At 46.5% G+C, this 14,357-nt stretch overlaps 1 protein-coding gene across 2 annotated transcripts in view; it reads left to right on the top strand.

Moving 5' to 3' along the window:
• Unc13c (unc-13 homolog C (C. elegans)) overlaps positions 1–14,357 on the top strand; it is a 435,225-nt gene that overhangs the window by 247,378 nt on the left and 173,490 nt on the right. For both annotated transcript variants that reach the window (XM_013510339.1, XM_005376625.2), the window contains 3 exons: positions 116–272; positions 10,328–10,396; positions 11,850–11,939. In XM_013510339.1, coding sequence (XP_013365793.1) covers positions 116–272; positions 10,328–10,396; positions 11,850–11,939 — 316 coding nt within the window. The remainder of the gene's footprint in view (positions 1–115; positions 273–10,327; positions 10,397–11,849; positions 11,940–14,357) is intronic.

The raw sequence follows: 14,357 nt of genomic DNA, 5'->3' as shown, positions 1-14,357 counted from the left end.
GGAGTTTCCTCCCCTTTTGGGGCATGCAGGTGAGGGATGACTAACCTGCTACCAGGTACTGACAGGTGAGTCCATCACTTTCTCTCTTAAAAGCCCTGATGTTCCTGTCTTGCAGGCACTTTTCATGCCTGTCCTCCAAGTACATGTGCGCCGGCGTGCCTGCCGTTATGAGCACCTTGCTGGCCAACATAAACGCCTTCTACGCACACACGACTGTGTCCACAAATGTGCAAGTGTCCGCTTCTGATCGATTTGCCGCAACCAACTTTGGTGTAAGTATAAACTTTATTTTTTATTGTCCTTGTTTTCCTGTGCTAGTGAATCAAAGCAAAGCTTCATACAGGCTAAGCAGGTGTTCTACCTCTCAAGCGATAGCCCAGACCCATGTAATATTTTGAACTGTACACTTCCTAGTAGTTCATGGAACTTACATTTTCAAGGAGATTTGGACTCCAGACATTCTGCAATTACCTTGGAGGAGACACATCTCAGGAAACATCTCTCACAATAATGAACTGCAGGTCAAAGTGCATTTGAAATACTTCCAGCAAAATAACTTTGAGGGTCAACAGAAATCTTCATTAGATTTAATCTCCATATCTAGAGTGACCTTTTCTGACGGAGACAACACGGTTTGTAAGAGCATACTGGGATTTATGGGAAATTCTCCAAGGGGATGAGCAAGGATCCATCATTTCAGACCCAGTACCCTGGTACCTATGGGGCTGGCTGCCCCTTGGGAGACCCTTGGGCTCCATTTGCCTTCTCATTGGTACTAGTACTGGTTTCCTCTGGTACTGATGGATAACAGCATAGCTGGTACATAAGAAGCCTAAGACCTGTACCTAACTAAGGCTGCTTAGCTGAAGCATTCAAAGGCATCGGGAACACATTCACTCCCAAGAAGTCTTGAAGCTTTATCTCTTGCATCTATCACTGAAACTCATTCTCTACAAGTGCAATAAAAACTAAAATTGAAAACACTGTTAATAGGACATAAATGAAGAATGATCCCAGTGAAACCATAAGAGCGATGGGGATGGAGAAGAAGTGCAGGTTACTGAAATTTTCAGGACACAAAGTCAGCGGCCCAACAGCTCTGTGTCACTGGGGACGAGCACTTGAAAGGACAGAGGCAACTGGGATGACCCCCAGTCTCCGGCTAGGGCAGCAATGCTGTTAGTAACTCTGTGAGTTTCATATTCTCTCTTTCTAATTTCATGGAGGAAAGTAAGATCTGTTGTAGGAATGTGGGTTCCAGGACACCATGACCACTCTCCCCACTGCACCTCCAGATTAGTTTACTGCGTAGATTTTATTATTGACAGCGGAGTGTGTGACCTACAATAGAATGGCTAAGCACACCAAGGGAAAGATGGAAACCTAGTTAGGGAAAAGTGTGCTGGTGTGTTTAGTGCTGCTCACGTAAGAGAGAACGTGTGTGAGCTGAACAGGAAAGAATGATGAAAAAGGCATCACTGCTCCCCAACAGATCAGAAGGAACCCTCCTAACAGAGCAACTTGGGCTCCTCCGGAGCCTACGTTTCTAGTGTAACTTAGTGACAATTCAGTCATCCAAACCTGTTTCTCATCTGTTCCCTGATGATAATTTTCACTCTATAAGTTTATGAAGCTTAGGATGAAGATCAAGGGAGATTAAAACTTGGGAAACCAACGTGTGGAAGTCCTGAAGTTATGTGACGTGTGAGGCTATGTGCCTCCTGCTCTGCTTACAGCATGCCCAGGCCACAGCCAGCAAGTCTTGTGAGACAGATCCCTCTGGTCTGACCAGGGAGCAAAGAATATGCCCTAACCATTCCGTAAAATACTGTTAGGACCAAAGACCAGACCAGTTTTGTTCTTAGAACCTTGTCTTGCAAGTCTGCCTATGACACAAAGCATTCTGTGTTAGATGGTTTTGATTCTGACATTCTACCCTGTACACTGTGGAGAATAAGCCAGCCATGGGGCTCCCCGGTCCCTTTCTACCTCTGAGAAAGAAATCATGGCTACATGATTAATATCACCATCAAAGCCACTGGGGAAAGTGTGATAGCAAGCTCCTTGACTTCACCCTGACTGAGAGAGGAGACAGCAGATTGATTTTGGTGCATTTCAGGTTTCAGTGGCAATATGGTTGTCATAAATTCACTTTGTAAATCAAATAACTCCTTGTGGCACAGGGTCAGCAAAAGAAACATTTCTTCCAAGTTCACCTTGCTAAGTAGATGATTTGGCAGGAGTTTGCACGGTCTCCTAACTTTCGCTGGTAAAGCTGTTTGCTTAGCCAAATGCATTGAGTATAACACCTGCCTCCTCCACCTTGGAGGCCCAGGTTATTACTTAACTATTGAAACTGATACCATCCCTCGGGCTATACAGTCCCTTCCATGTCATTTTCAGAGGTCTGGACCAGATGTGGCATGACCCTAAAGTACATGCGCACCAGTGGAGAAAGCTGCTCCACCGAAGATGATTCTCCAACAAAGCTTAAGAAAAGCTAAGGTGCACAATGTCAGGAAAGGGATAACATAGGCCAACTGTCCGGACAGAGTTCAAACAGGATGGGAAAGAAAGGGTCCCAGTAGGGCCTTCACTGCCCAGTGCAGCACTGAGTGGAACCCTGATTTCATGAGTGGCAGATGTGGACACTTGAATGAACTAAGGTTCTTTTGTTCAGTAAAATAGAATGAAATTGTTACAAAGCCAGGTGGTAAAGGAGAGTTCATGTATGCCTATAATAGAATGATGAACGGAAAAGAAAGCAATACAATTCTAGAATCTCACTCCAGCTCTGGATATACATACAAACACAATATAAACCCTGTACACACAGACGCACACAAACACACACATGTGCATGCATGCACAGGTATAGGAAGAAATCCTAGAAGGAAACGTGGTAACATGCAGTGTTGCAGCCACTGCTAGAATTAAGAATTAAAGCTGATATTTTACCAGTACATTTCTTTTTCATCTTTTAAAGGCAGGGTGTCACTATGTAGTTCAGGCTGGCCTTGAGCTCACTTTGTAACCCAGGCTGGCCTCGAACTCACAACGATCCTCCTCCCTCAGCCTCCTGAGTGCTGGGATTACAGGCGTGCACCACCACACCCAGCTTTTCCAGTACATTTTTGTATTTGACTTTATAATAAAATTTAACCTTTTTTGATATTAAATTTGTACTAGCCAAGTATGGTAGTGCACACCTGTAATCCCAGTACTTCAGAAGCTGAGGCAGGAGGATCACTGCAAGTTCACTGCAAGGCTGGCCTGCGCTATGTAGAGAGTTCAAGGCCAGCCTGAACTACATAGCAAGACCCTGTCTCAAAAAACAAAAAGAAGTACTAATTTTATAAGAATAACCTGTAAAAAGTGAAAGTGGGCCAAAAAATAAGACTATTCTTTGAGGGAACTTGAACTAGAAAAGAGAAAGCAAGAATGAGCAAGAGCAAGGTTTTGCTGTATAAAGAGAATTTGCCTTTGCTCCCTAACTGGGTAGGAATCTTTCATTATTGAGTGAGACAAATTTGAACATATTTCCAGGCTGCTAGGAAAGGGAGGGGTTGCAAGGATGGGCTGCATGGCTGCTAGGAGGAGGGGAAGGGTGTGCTCCCTGCGGAGGGAGCACCGCAGACGGGCTCTGTTCTGATGTACGAGGAGAGGCGTGCACGCCACAGAGAAGACGCAGCCTTTGATGCTGGAGCCAAACTTGGGAAGATGCGTCCTTTCCACCTGCTGGGCAGCTGCCCAGATACACAGGAAGGTGCACCCGCAGGGCGAGGGCTATGCGGCAGGCGTGAGGAGCAGGAGGAAGGGTTCGCAAGCTGCGCTGGGGGATGAGGAGGGCCGCCTGTGGTCAAGCTAGAGCTTGTGGCTGGGGCTGGGGCTGGGACCAGGCTTCTGCGCTGTTCTGGGAGCTCCTCTCAGGCCGTGGGCGGTCGCTGTGGATGTGGTCAGACCCAGCCACGCTTGGACTGATGCCGGGGTGACCCCAGGACAGAAACAAGCACAGTGCCAGGCCAAGGGTCCTGTGGGCTGTGCTGAACACCGCACATCTCAGCTGACACTTGCACGGGGAAGCTGGCGCTCCAGAATGGCCCTGGGAGTGGGGTGCCACACATCGAATGAAAACTGGAGGCTCCACCCACCCCCAAGGACCGAGCTGCTTGTTAAACAAGCCCCCTCCCAAGTGCATGAATGGAGATTTGTATCACATAAACTGATACGTGCTGGACATCAAAGCCCTGTGCTTTCCAGACAGTTTAGCAGTACATCACAGTAAAATACTGTTTGCAGTCAAGATCAAAGAATCTTACTGGAGAAAACGCCTTCAAGAGAGCTGCAGAGACTCACAGGTGGCTGAGGGGCCAGGGAGAGGGCAGTGCAGGAGGCAGAGCCAACATTTCACTTTCTCAGGTGACTGCAGAAAATTTACCCAGCAAATTATCTTAAGGTGCAAGTATCAAATAAATTACTAGTAAGCTGGGCATGGTGGTACCCACCTATAATCACAGCACTTAGGAGGCTGAGGCAGGAGGATCGATGAAAGTTGGAGGCCAGCCTGGGCTACACAGCTAGATCTTGCCTCAAAATAAAGAAATTAATAAGTTATTCATAAAGTTGGTAATTTTTTAGCTCTTTTTTTCCCTGAGATTATATACCCTTTTTGACACAGTCAATGTTGGACAAAAACAAATATGATAATCAGCATTTTTGAATCCTTCTGTGTATCTTTTTCTTTGCGCATTTGTTCTTTCCCTACATATTCACATGTTAATTCGCATAAATTACTGTGGCAGGTAACGGAAGTATTGGAAGTTGAATGTTGACGCTTGCTCTCTAAGGCTTATACTCTAATGAGCTGATCACACACACGCGTAACAGTAACCGAGACTCACTCTTAAGGAGTAGGAGGCCTCAGAGAAGTTCACACAGTACTGGCCAACGCTCTGGGATTAAAGAGGAATAAACGGTTCTTTGGTGGGACTCGTGCGAGCTTCACAGAGGAATGATGAACCGCGTTTTCAAGGCCACAGTGTAGTAGAAAAACTACCATTGGCCTAGGAAGATACCTGAGTAAGGACAAGAGAAGCAAAGGTGTGACATAAGTTCAAGAAAGTGCCGCTCAGGCAGCAGCCTCCTGGGCGGAGGAGGCTGGACCGCTGGAGGGACCCGGAGACGTGTGGACGAGTCCCCGAGGTGGAAGGCGGGATGGGACGGGATTTCTGGCTGAGAAATCCCGCGCCCTTGAGTCTGTGTTGCCGAGAGGCGTGCTCTGAGCGGGGTCAGCTGGAGAAGGGAACATCCCCAGCAGAAAGAGACTTACCCCGAGAGCAGATTTTACAGCACCGCTGAGGGCTGCGGGAGGCCCCCTGGGTAAACACCCCGGGCCCCCTGAAGCTGACCTGCAGGGCGGGTCGGGAGGGCGGGGGTCTGCAGGCGGCTCCGCTGCCCATGCACGGCCTTTCGAGGCCCGCAGAGCCGCGAGAGGATCGCCAGTGTCCCGGGCGTGGCTGGCAGCAGGACGAGGCCGGCAGGCAGGTGGTGGCCCCCGCATCCGCTCCCGATGCTCGGGGCTGGGCAGCACAAAGCGGCCCGGGGCCGCGGAGGCTGCGGGGCGCAGGGGAGAGGTGACCTGCCCAGCGCTCAGGCCCGGGCGCCCGCGGGCGGCCGAGGAGCTGCTCCGGGCAGCGCAGCCGAGCTGCCGAGCGCCAGGCAGGGACCCAGGTCGGAGGCCCAGGCTGCACACACGGGCAGAGACTGGTTCTCCGCCTGGCCGGCGGCCGGCGGCGGGGGTGGGGACGGAGAGGCAGAGTCCGGCCGCTGCACGTGCACAGCTGGAGACCAGGCCCTTAAGTAGGGACGCAGAGTTTTCAGCGGAGAGTTGGGTATAAAATTACTGTTCACGACGAGCATCGGCGGTATTGCAGAACTCAGGAACCAGCCGCGGTTTCCTCGCACTGCCTGACACCTCTCCACGGTGAGTGTCCGCCCTGGCGCTTCCTGGATGCGGCTTCATCTGACAAAAATTCTGAAATATTCGTATAGAAAGAAAAGGAAGATACCCTAACAGAGTGGAGCAAACACTTTTGTTGCTACTTTAGCTAAGTTTGTCTCATCTTCACCACTCATTGGGAGTGCCACGTGCATTTAGGGACTTTGCTCAGATTTGGGAAAACATCTGTGTTATGGTTGAGACATTGTGTCCACTTGAGATGTTTAGAAGGTTAACTGAGTGACTCAGCAGGAAGTCAGGTTCCTCAGTTTGTACCATCCTGAGCCTGTGCCAGAGGAGGACAGGAGATGGTGTGAGGGCTGCACCGCCCTGGGTGGGTCGGGAAGGTAGCCTGTTTCCCGTATGAGGAGGAAAAGAGGCTTGCTCTTCCCCGTTTTGCTCTTGTTGCTTTTTCTGTCTTCTGTGGCCTTGAACCGTTGCCCCTGTGCCCGGCCACCCTGCCTTGGAGCAGCTGATTATGGACTAAATCTGCACAAACTGAACGAAATAAACCTTTCCTTTCTTAATGCTGGCAGCAGGTATTTTGTACCTTATTTCTTGGCCACTGCCCAAGCTCCGCAGGCACGGGCAACTCTGACCCCAGACACTGCAGTGGAGGAGGGGAGCTGGGGCTCAGGGTGAACTCGGTCCGCTGAGGAGCAGGCAGGAGGGTCTCGGGCTGGGCAAGCTGGGACGCAGTGGTTAGGAGGTGCAGGCCGGCACGGGAGGTGTCTGCGGCTGCGTGTGAGTTTGGCTGAGTGTGCTCGTGCGCTCTGAGCTGTGTCATCTGTGTTTGCCAACCGACACCCGTCAGAATTAGGAGGGGGGGGTCCCCTTCAGGATATCCAGGTGTTATAAAACTGGCAAGAGACTCAGAAAAGAGACGTGTAGAAGGAGCAGAGAAAGATAGAGGGCTGCATTTTCCAAGGGTTAGCTGGGCGGGGGGAGGCCGGGGCTCATTTAGTGAGCAACATGGTGGGAAAGGAGGGGCGGGGCAAGCAGGGTGCACAGAGGCTCTGCGCCCACAGGTGCCAGGAGGCTGGCAGGCTTCCGAGCCTGCACGGGTGGGGCGGCGCCTGCCTCTCCCAGCCTCCGCTCACCAGCTGATTTTGTGTGGCCCGTCAGAGAATGCTCTGCACATTTTTAAATGTTGAAAACACCCAAAAGATTATTATTTTGTGATGCATGAAAATTACATACAATTTGAATCCCAGTGTCTGTAAATAAAGCTGCTTTGGAAAGCAGTCGTGCCTGTCTGTTTATGCGCTGCCTATAGCAGCTGTCCTACGAGTGTCAGAGCAGAGTGGGTGGGAGGCCGCTGGTGATGCCAGCGGCTACCTTTCCTTTTAGACAGTTTTCTGACCCAGCCTCAGTATCCTCATCAACTAATTAGACCTCAATTTTTGATAGGTGATAATACTTACCATTGCCATGACTGATCATTCCTTTCCAGCGGACCCCTCAGCTGCCGTGATGGGCCACACCGTGCTGGACATGGTCCTGAGAACGTTCTAGCTGCTGTCCTGTCACTCCTCACTGCATAGACCTCAGCCGCCTGCCCTGTACAGGGAAGCCCATTGGTTACAGAGAGAGGCGGGAAATAAGATTACATCTCAGCTGTCCCTGATGTTCAAAAGAATCTCTGAAAATTCAACCAGCAGCACACTTTTAATTTCGCATCATCTGTATTGTTTGGAATCTTTGCCAAGCTCAGCAGTTCCTCCAATTTCCTATTTTCCTTGAATGAAAATTTCCCAGCTGAGCCCTGAAGACTGGGGCAGGGCCCAGATGTGAGATGTGTGTCAGCTACAGGAGAAAAAACTCGAGTGGACACATAAACACGCTTGGTTACCTAGGGCTCTTGCATGAACTGCAGTCGGGAGGATTCAGGATGGTTGTGGGTTGGATGCGGTGGGGCGGGGAAGGGCTCTGCATTTCTTCCTGATGGTTTTTTTCCCTGTATCTGCCTGGAATAGGCTCCATCTTCCTGTCTGAGTTGAGGATGAGAAAGGGGAGAAGCACAGAGTGCAAAAGGAGAAAGGTCAAAAGCTCTACATAACAAAGGATATGCAGCAAGCCCTAATAAAACAGAAGTCCGCCGCCCAGTAGGGACACATTCTTTAGCTCCTGGTAATAATGTTCAGCTCACTCTATCAAGATGAGTAAATTCAAGGGGTGACAATTATATACCCTGTAAATCCATCTCTTATGTGAAAATATTAGGGAGTTATTCTATTTTGTCAATATCTTCCAAAGTATAATTTGGTGTAGGCAGAAACTTTTTCTTTCACTTTCTCTTTTATTAATTTATTTTAAAAATGAAAGAAGGAAGACATATTAACAAGCAGACATCCGTTTACAAAATAGCATGAGAACAATACAAGCAATACACAGTTACAGAGAAAGTGGTAGGAAAGTAGCAATGCTTGTTGTGTTGCGTATTGATATCTTCAAAGTGGCTTCTCAGGAAAACAGATAGAGACATGCAAGATTGATCAAATAATTAATCATTTCCTTTCAGTAAAGCAATAGAAGTCAGTAGTACAGCTGTGTTAGCTATCCTGTATATACATGCATACATAATTTCCTTTTCAATTAATCCTATTCCTGTATCAGTTAATGTCCCATCACTGGGACAAAATATCTGAGAGCCACAGCTTAACGTAGGAGAGGTTGGATTTAGCAGTTTGGGGTTCAGTCCATGATCAGCTGCTCCAAGGCGGGAACACCATGGTGGAAGTGTGTGCTGAAACAGGGCTGCTCACCTGGCGGCCTTCAGAAAGCAGAGCAGGGAAGCGTGCCACGGAGGAAGGGGCCAAGACACACGCGACCCCAGCACCTCACCTCCAGGACTCGCCCAGCTGCACACAACCAGGCACGCTAGGAATCTGCTAGGCGTGCCTTAATCCAGTGAGGTTGACAAATCAAGATTAATGGTCACAATAACCCCTTTTAAAAAAAATTTTGATAAGAAAATTTCAGAATAACGGAGTGTCTGCACGTGTGGTTTGGCTGTCTCTCCCTGGCTTGTATTTAATTCATACAGCTTCAACATTCACCTGTTAGCAGAATTCCTTACCCTTACCACCCCCAACACATCTATCAAGAGGACTACCTAACCCTGTCATGGCGTCCAGGGGCAGCAGCCACCACCTGGGGTGCTTGATTTTCAGACTCTTTTATGCTAACACATAAGCTTCTCCTTAAAGCAGTCAGTCCTTTTAGATTATGAACTTCATATTTGCCTCCAAAAGGAAAATGCTCTGTCAGATTGTGTTTGATACAAAGCAACATCTGTTCCCACTTCACAGGTGGGGAAGTCTCTGGATCTGCGGTGTGTGTCCTGGGTGGGCGAGGCTGGTGTGCCTGAGCATGGTGAGGGGTGTGCTGTATCTTCTCTCCTCTTGCTGGTGCTGCACCCCTCTGAGTCAGTGCAGATGGAGGTGTGCAGTGAGGACTCATCCTTCGGGGCTCTCTCTGCAGAGCACTGTAAGAAAAGCTCACCCTCCTCCTTCATTGTATAGGCGCAGCATGACTTACTGGGAAGAGTTGGATTTGGTATAAAGAGAACTGAGTAGTTCCATGATCTTGCTAAAGTTGCTAACATCTTCCATCCTGTCTTTCTCTAAGGTGGGAACGATGACTCGTATAAATAATTGTGAGGATTAAATTTAGAGTAGCCATTTAATTCTCTCAGGTTAAAACCCTTAGTTATTGTGGGTTAACCAGGCCCACAATCTCCCAAATGAGTAGACGGTGAAGGCTTAAATAAATAAGACAATTGAAATGATTTTAGGGCTCCAGCAGTGTCCAACTCTCCTACAGAATTTCAGATTCTCTGGGTTAAGACAAAGATTTCTCCAGGTGGCCTGTATTTATTTGTTTTTCAAACAAAGAAGGGAGATACTCAAGAAAATGCAGGAATCTGAGTAAGACCTTGGGAAATATTTTCCCAAGTAGTAAATTACGTCAATCAGGGGAATTACCTTGTCTTTAGGTTGGTATTTATTGTAGGAGTGTGGAGCCTGCGGCTGCGGTCTCCTTGTAGTTAATTGGGGTTGGAGCCAGACGTCCTCAGCTGTGACCTTATCCTGTCCTTTGAGGCATCACAGCTTCACAGGCCAATACAGGCCTCTGCAGAAACCTGTGACTCATAAAGGTTCACCTACCGTGAGTCCCACTGCCCACCTCCAGACAAGGTGCCTAAGCTTCGGACAACTCACACGTAAACATGGAAAACCAATTGGTTATTATTAAATCCTGCTCAGAGCCGCTTTGTAGTGGTCTCCATCATAATTCTATATTCTTTTTTGTATTTTCTTGGTACAGAGGGAAAAATTCATAAAGCTACTGGACCAGTTGCATAACTCTCTAAGGATTGACCTGTCAAAGTATCGGGTATGTACAGAGCCATTTCCCTGAAGGTAAACTATTGTGCTTGCTTCATATGATCCCTTGACGTAGTGTAAATCTAACAGCTGCGCAAAGGAACTGTAAACATGACAGTTTGAGGTCCTGCCAATCTACGACTGATCTTACCCTTTCCTTTCCTGTCCAGTGCTTTTCCCCAGTTAAACTATAACAGTCTTAACAACACTCCCTGTGCGTGCACAGCTTTACCTTGATAATTGTTCAAATAACCGTCATTAATTCTCTCATCCTGTATCAGTATAAGCTGTCCAGAGTTCATTGCCCATAATTCTATTATTTCAAAACCAGGTGAAACATATACACTATACAAATACGTATTCATCTGTGTGTAATGTGTGTGCAAACACACCCACACACATGCCGCTTTAGTTACAAAGTGGGTTAGTTACAAAAAATTCAGTTACAAGTTTTAATTACAAAAATGGTCCAGTCATAACTATAGCTGCTCATGGACATCTTACACTCTTGAACAGTTTACCCTAAATACATGCTCTCGTGTGCACACTACACATGCACCCCTTTGCATTTATTTTTAATTGTTCTCTTATGACATGCCTAATTGCATATTTCTGGAAATTGCCGCCATGCCAGGCACTGGGAAGGATATTTGGGAGCATGAAGGGGTGTGAGCCCAGGGCTCCCTGTCACGTGGGCACCCAGCACTGTCCCTGTCCTAGAGACGTCTGGAAGTCACTTGTGTTTTCCCAATGGCTCTTCACAAAGCCAGGCTGAGAGAAAACTAATAGGAGAAATTTTTCAGTGTTAGAACTGCCCCTCTTGGTACAAGCGCCTGCTTGGTAAGCGCGAAGTCCCAAGTTCGATTCCCAGTACCAAAAAAAAAAAAAAAAAAAAAAAAAGAACTGCACCTCCATTCAAACATTTCTTAGTTATACCTTCCTTTTCCTGCAGAATTATGAACATCTGTATTTTTAAATGGCACTTCTCACCAAATCTCTAAAAGAAAATTTTTGTTGAAATTCCCAGTACTTCACAAGACAATGCAGCGCAATGTTATATTTTTTCTTTTAAAGGTGTCTTCGTGACTGAAAGTAAATGTATTGCACGAACGATGCTCAAAATACTTTTGAAAGTAAAAGCACCTGTCTTTAGGAAATCAAGGAAGGTTTTCAAACATGCTACTCTCCTTTCCCTTCACGGAGAGACTATTATATGAGCAAGAATTATCATACCCTCGCAGTAACATTGTTTTGTGTCTTTTTATCAAATAGTGAGGATGAATCAATTGCTTTCTAAGACAAAGGAGAGCATACATATTTCCACATCTTTTACTTTCTACATAAAATACTTTAGGGATTTTTTTAAAGGTTACGTGCTTACTCACCCCTTTGTTTCATTACTAGCTAGCTTTAGTTTATTTCCCACTGGAAATTTTACCCATTTTCTGTTTTCTGTTTACCAGGAAAATTTCCCAGCCAGCAACAGCGAGAGGCTGCAGGACCTGAAGTCCACAGTGGACCTGCTCACCAGCATCGCCTTCTTCAGGATGAAGGTATCGATCCGTCCTCTTTCCGCAGCTGTCTGGGTGACTTCAGGACACACGCCCTGGTCAGTGTGGCTCAGTGCCAGTCCCAAGCCTGAGCCATGGGGCCGTCGCACACAGGCTGTGTCAAGGAAGCACTCTCCTTCTTACTAACAATACTGTGCTCAAATTTGCTTTAAAATTCAATTTATCTCGAAGCTTTCAGTGGATATGGAATGTGGAACATTAAGAAAATCCTAAAGAGAGGTAGATAGACATGGAGTTCACTTGTTTCAGCTTTAGCTCAGAGGTCCGGCATACTTCTTGTTGTAGAAGGGTAGCTGGCTCTTATTTCCCCAGGGGTAGGCCCTTCCGTTTCCAGCCGTGGCAATGCGTATACAGAAACGTATTGATCACCCAGTCTGTTAGTGTAACTGGCTATTATCCACCAACTACCCAGGCATTTATTCTTAGACACATCTCTGCTTAATAGTAGATTCTTTATAATCATAATTTTGGCCAGCAATTCAATTAATGGAAAACTTTCCAATACAGGTTGCTAGGCTACAGGCTGTGATGCTTTTGCAGAAAGTTGTGGGATAGAAAAAGAAAGACAAAAATTTTTATTTTCTTTTTAGCTCTCCACAATTTTTTTTTTCACCAAAGAATTAAAAATTTTTTTTTTTAAATATCAGAGACAGGAAATAAAAGCACACTGCGTCAGTGACTAGCAGAAGTTCGTCCGGCTTCAGATCCAGTGCCCGAAGCTGGGCTAGCCCTGTGATGCCCACCACGGCCTCCTGGCTAGGGTTGGAGTCAGAGCGCGGAGGGTCATGGGAGATGGGAGGTGACCGGGAAGGACCCAGAGGCTGCCTGGTCCTGCGAAGAGGGGATGGGAGGAGGGCGAGGCACCCACAGTGTGAGCCCCGTCAGACCGGCCCCACTGCCTCAGGAAACGCAGGATCCCGAACTCGCACCTTCACACCCACATCATCAACAGCTGACTTTGCTGCTTCATTCACTGAGAAAGGTAAAAAACAAACAAGAAAACAGGGCTAAGAGAGGAGAGGATCCTCAGGATCCAACCCACACACCCCGCACCACCCCACGTTGCTCCTGTCCTGTGTGTCCACCCTCCTGGACAGTCCCTTCCCCACGCCAGGTGCCTCCACAGGGCAAGGACTGTGCACTCCCTGTCCTCTCCTCCCGCCTCCCTCGTGCCCTCAAAAGCTCCCTCCTTTTCTCTCTTCCTTCCTAGTAGGACTGAACTTGTATCTTACCCCAGCCTTAATTTTTTTCTCTAAAATTAACAATTTTGTGCACCTTTACTTGAACTGACTTTCTATCTGAATATTTCCTCTCACAAAGAATCTATGGAAATTTTTTCATATTGTTGAGTTTTCAATTTTTTTGATTTGAAAATGAAATCTTATGTATTTATTAAGTACATGATGTTTTGAAATGTATACACATTGGGAAGGACTAAACCTCACTAATTCAGTATATTCCTTACCTCACAGAGTTCCCATTCCTGGTGAGAACAGTTACAATCTAACACTGTCTGAGAATACAATGTCCTTGAGAGTACTCCTTGGGAGTACTTCAGGTTTTGTGAACACAGGTCTTTTGTCAGATACTTGATTTGCCAATATTCTGTTCCTGTCTGGGCTTTGTCTTCCCATTCCCAGAGGACCTTGGACATAATTTGTTATCTATCAGTCTTTTTCATTTATGGGTAATACTTTTAGCAAAACCAAAATCAGTTTTTCTGTTTGTCCTAAAGCTCTATTTTTTCCATTCATTGTTTGTTTGTACTGGGAATAGACCTCAGGGCCTATGCACTAAGCTACATTCATGGTCTTTTTTTTTTTAATTTTAAGACAGGGTCTCTCTAAGCTGTTAAGGTGCCCAGGATGAGCTCGAATTTATAATTCTTCTCCCTCAACCTACCAGAGTTCGGGAACTACAGGTGCAGGCCACCACGGCCAGCTTATTTTACCTTTTATGTTTAGGTCAATGCTCCACTTAGGATTTTAGTGTTTTTTTAATAAGACGTGAAATAGGAATCAAGGATAATTTTTGCATGTTTATGTATAATGGTTCTAGTGCCATCTATTGAAATGATTTTCCTTTCTTCATTGAGCTGCTTTTGTATTATTGTAAAAATCAATTAACTGTGTTTTGTATCTATTTATGAGCTCTCTACACTGTCCAGTTTTCTGTACTTCTACTACTACCAGGCTGTCGTGATTACTGTAGCTTTATAGCAAATCTTAAAATCACAATGTGTGCATTCTCCTTTTCTTCTCATTTTTCATCATTGTTTAGGTGATTTTAGTTCTTGCCCAGGTTTTGATTGAGACCACACAACATCTCCAAGTCAATCTGGAGAGAATAGGCATTTTAGCAGTATTAAATCTTCATACCCGCCTTTATTTTTGAACCCAC

This window comes from Chinchilla lanigera, unplaced genomic scaffold (genome assembly GCF_000276665.1).
Source record: "Chinchilla lanigera isolate Chin_1 unplaced genomic scaffold, ChiLan1.0 scaffold00008, whole genome shotgun sequence".
Classification (NCBI taxonomy): domain Eukaryota; kingdom Metazoa; phylum Chordata; class Mammalia; order Rodentia; family Chinchillidae; genus Chinchilla; species Chinchilla lanigera.
Note: the sequence above shows the minus strand (reverse complement) of the source record. Positions and strands in the feature narration are given on the sequence as shown.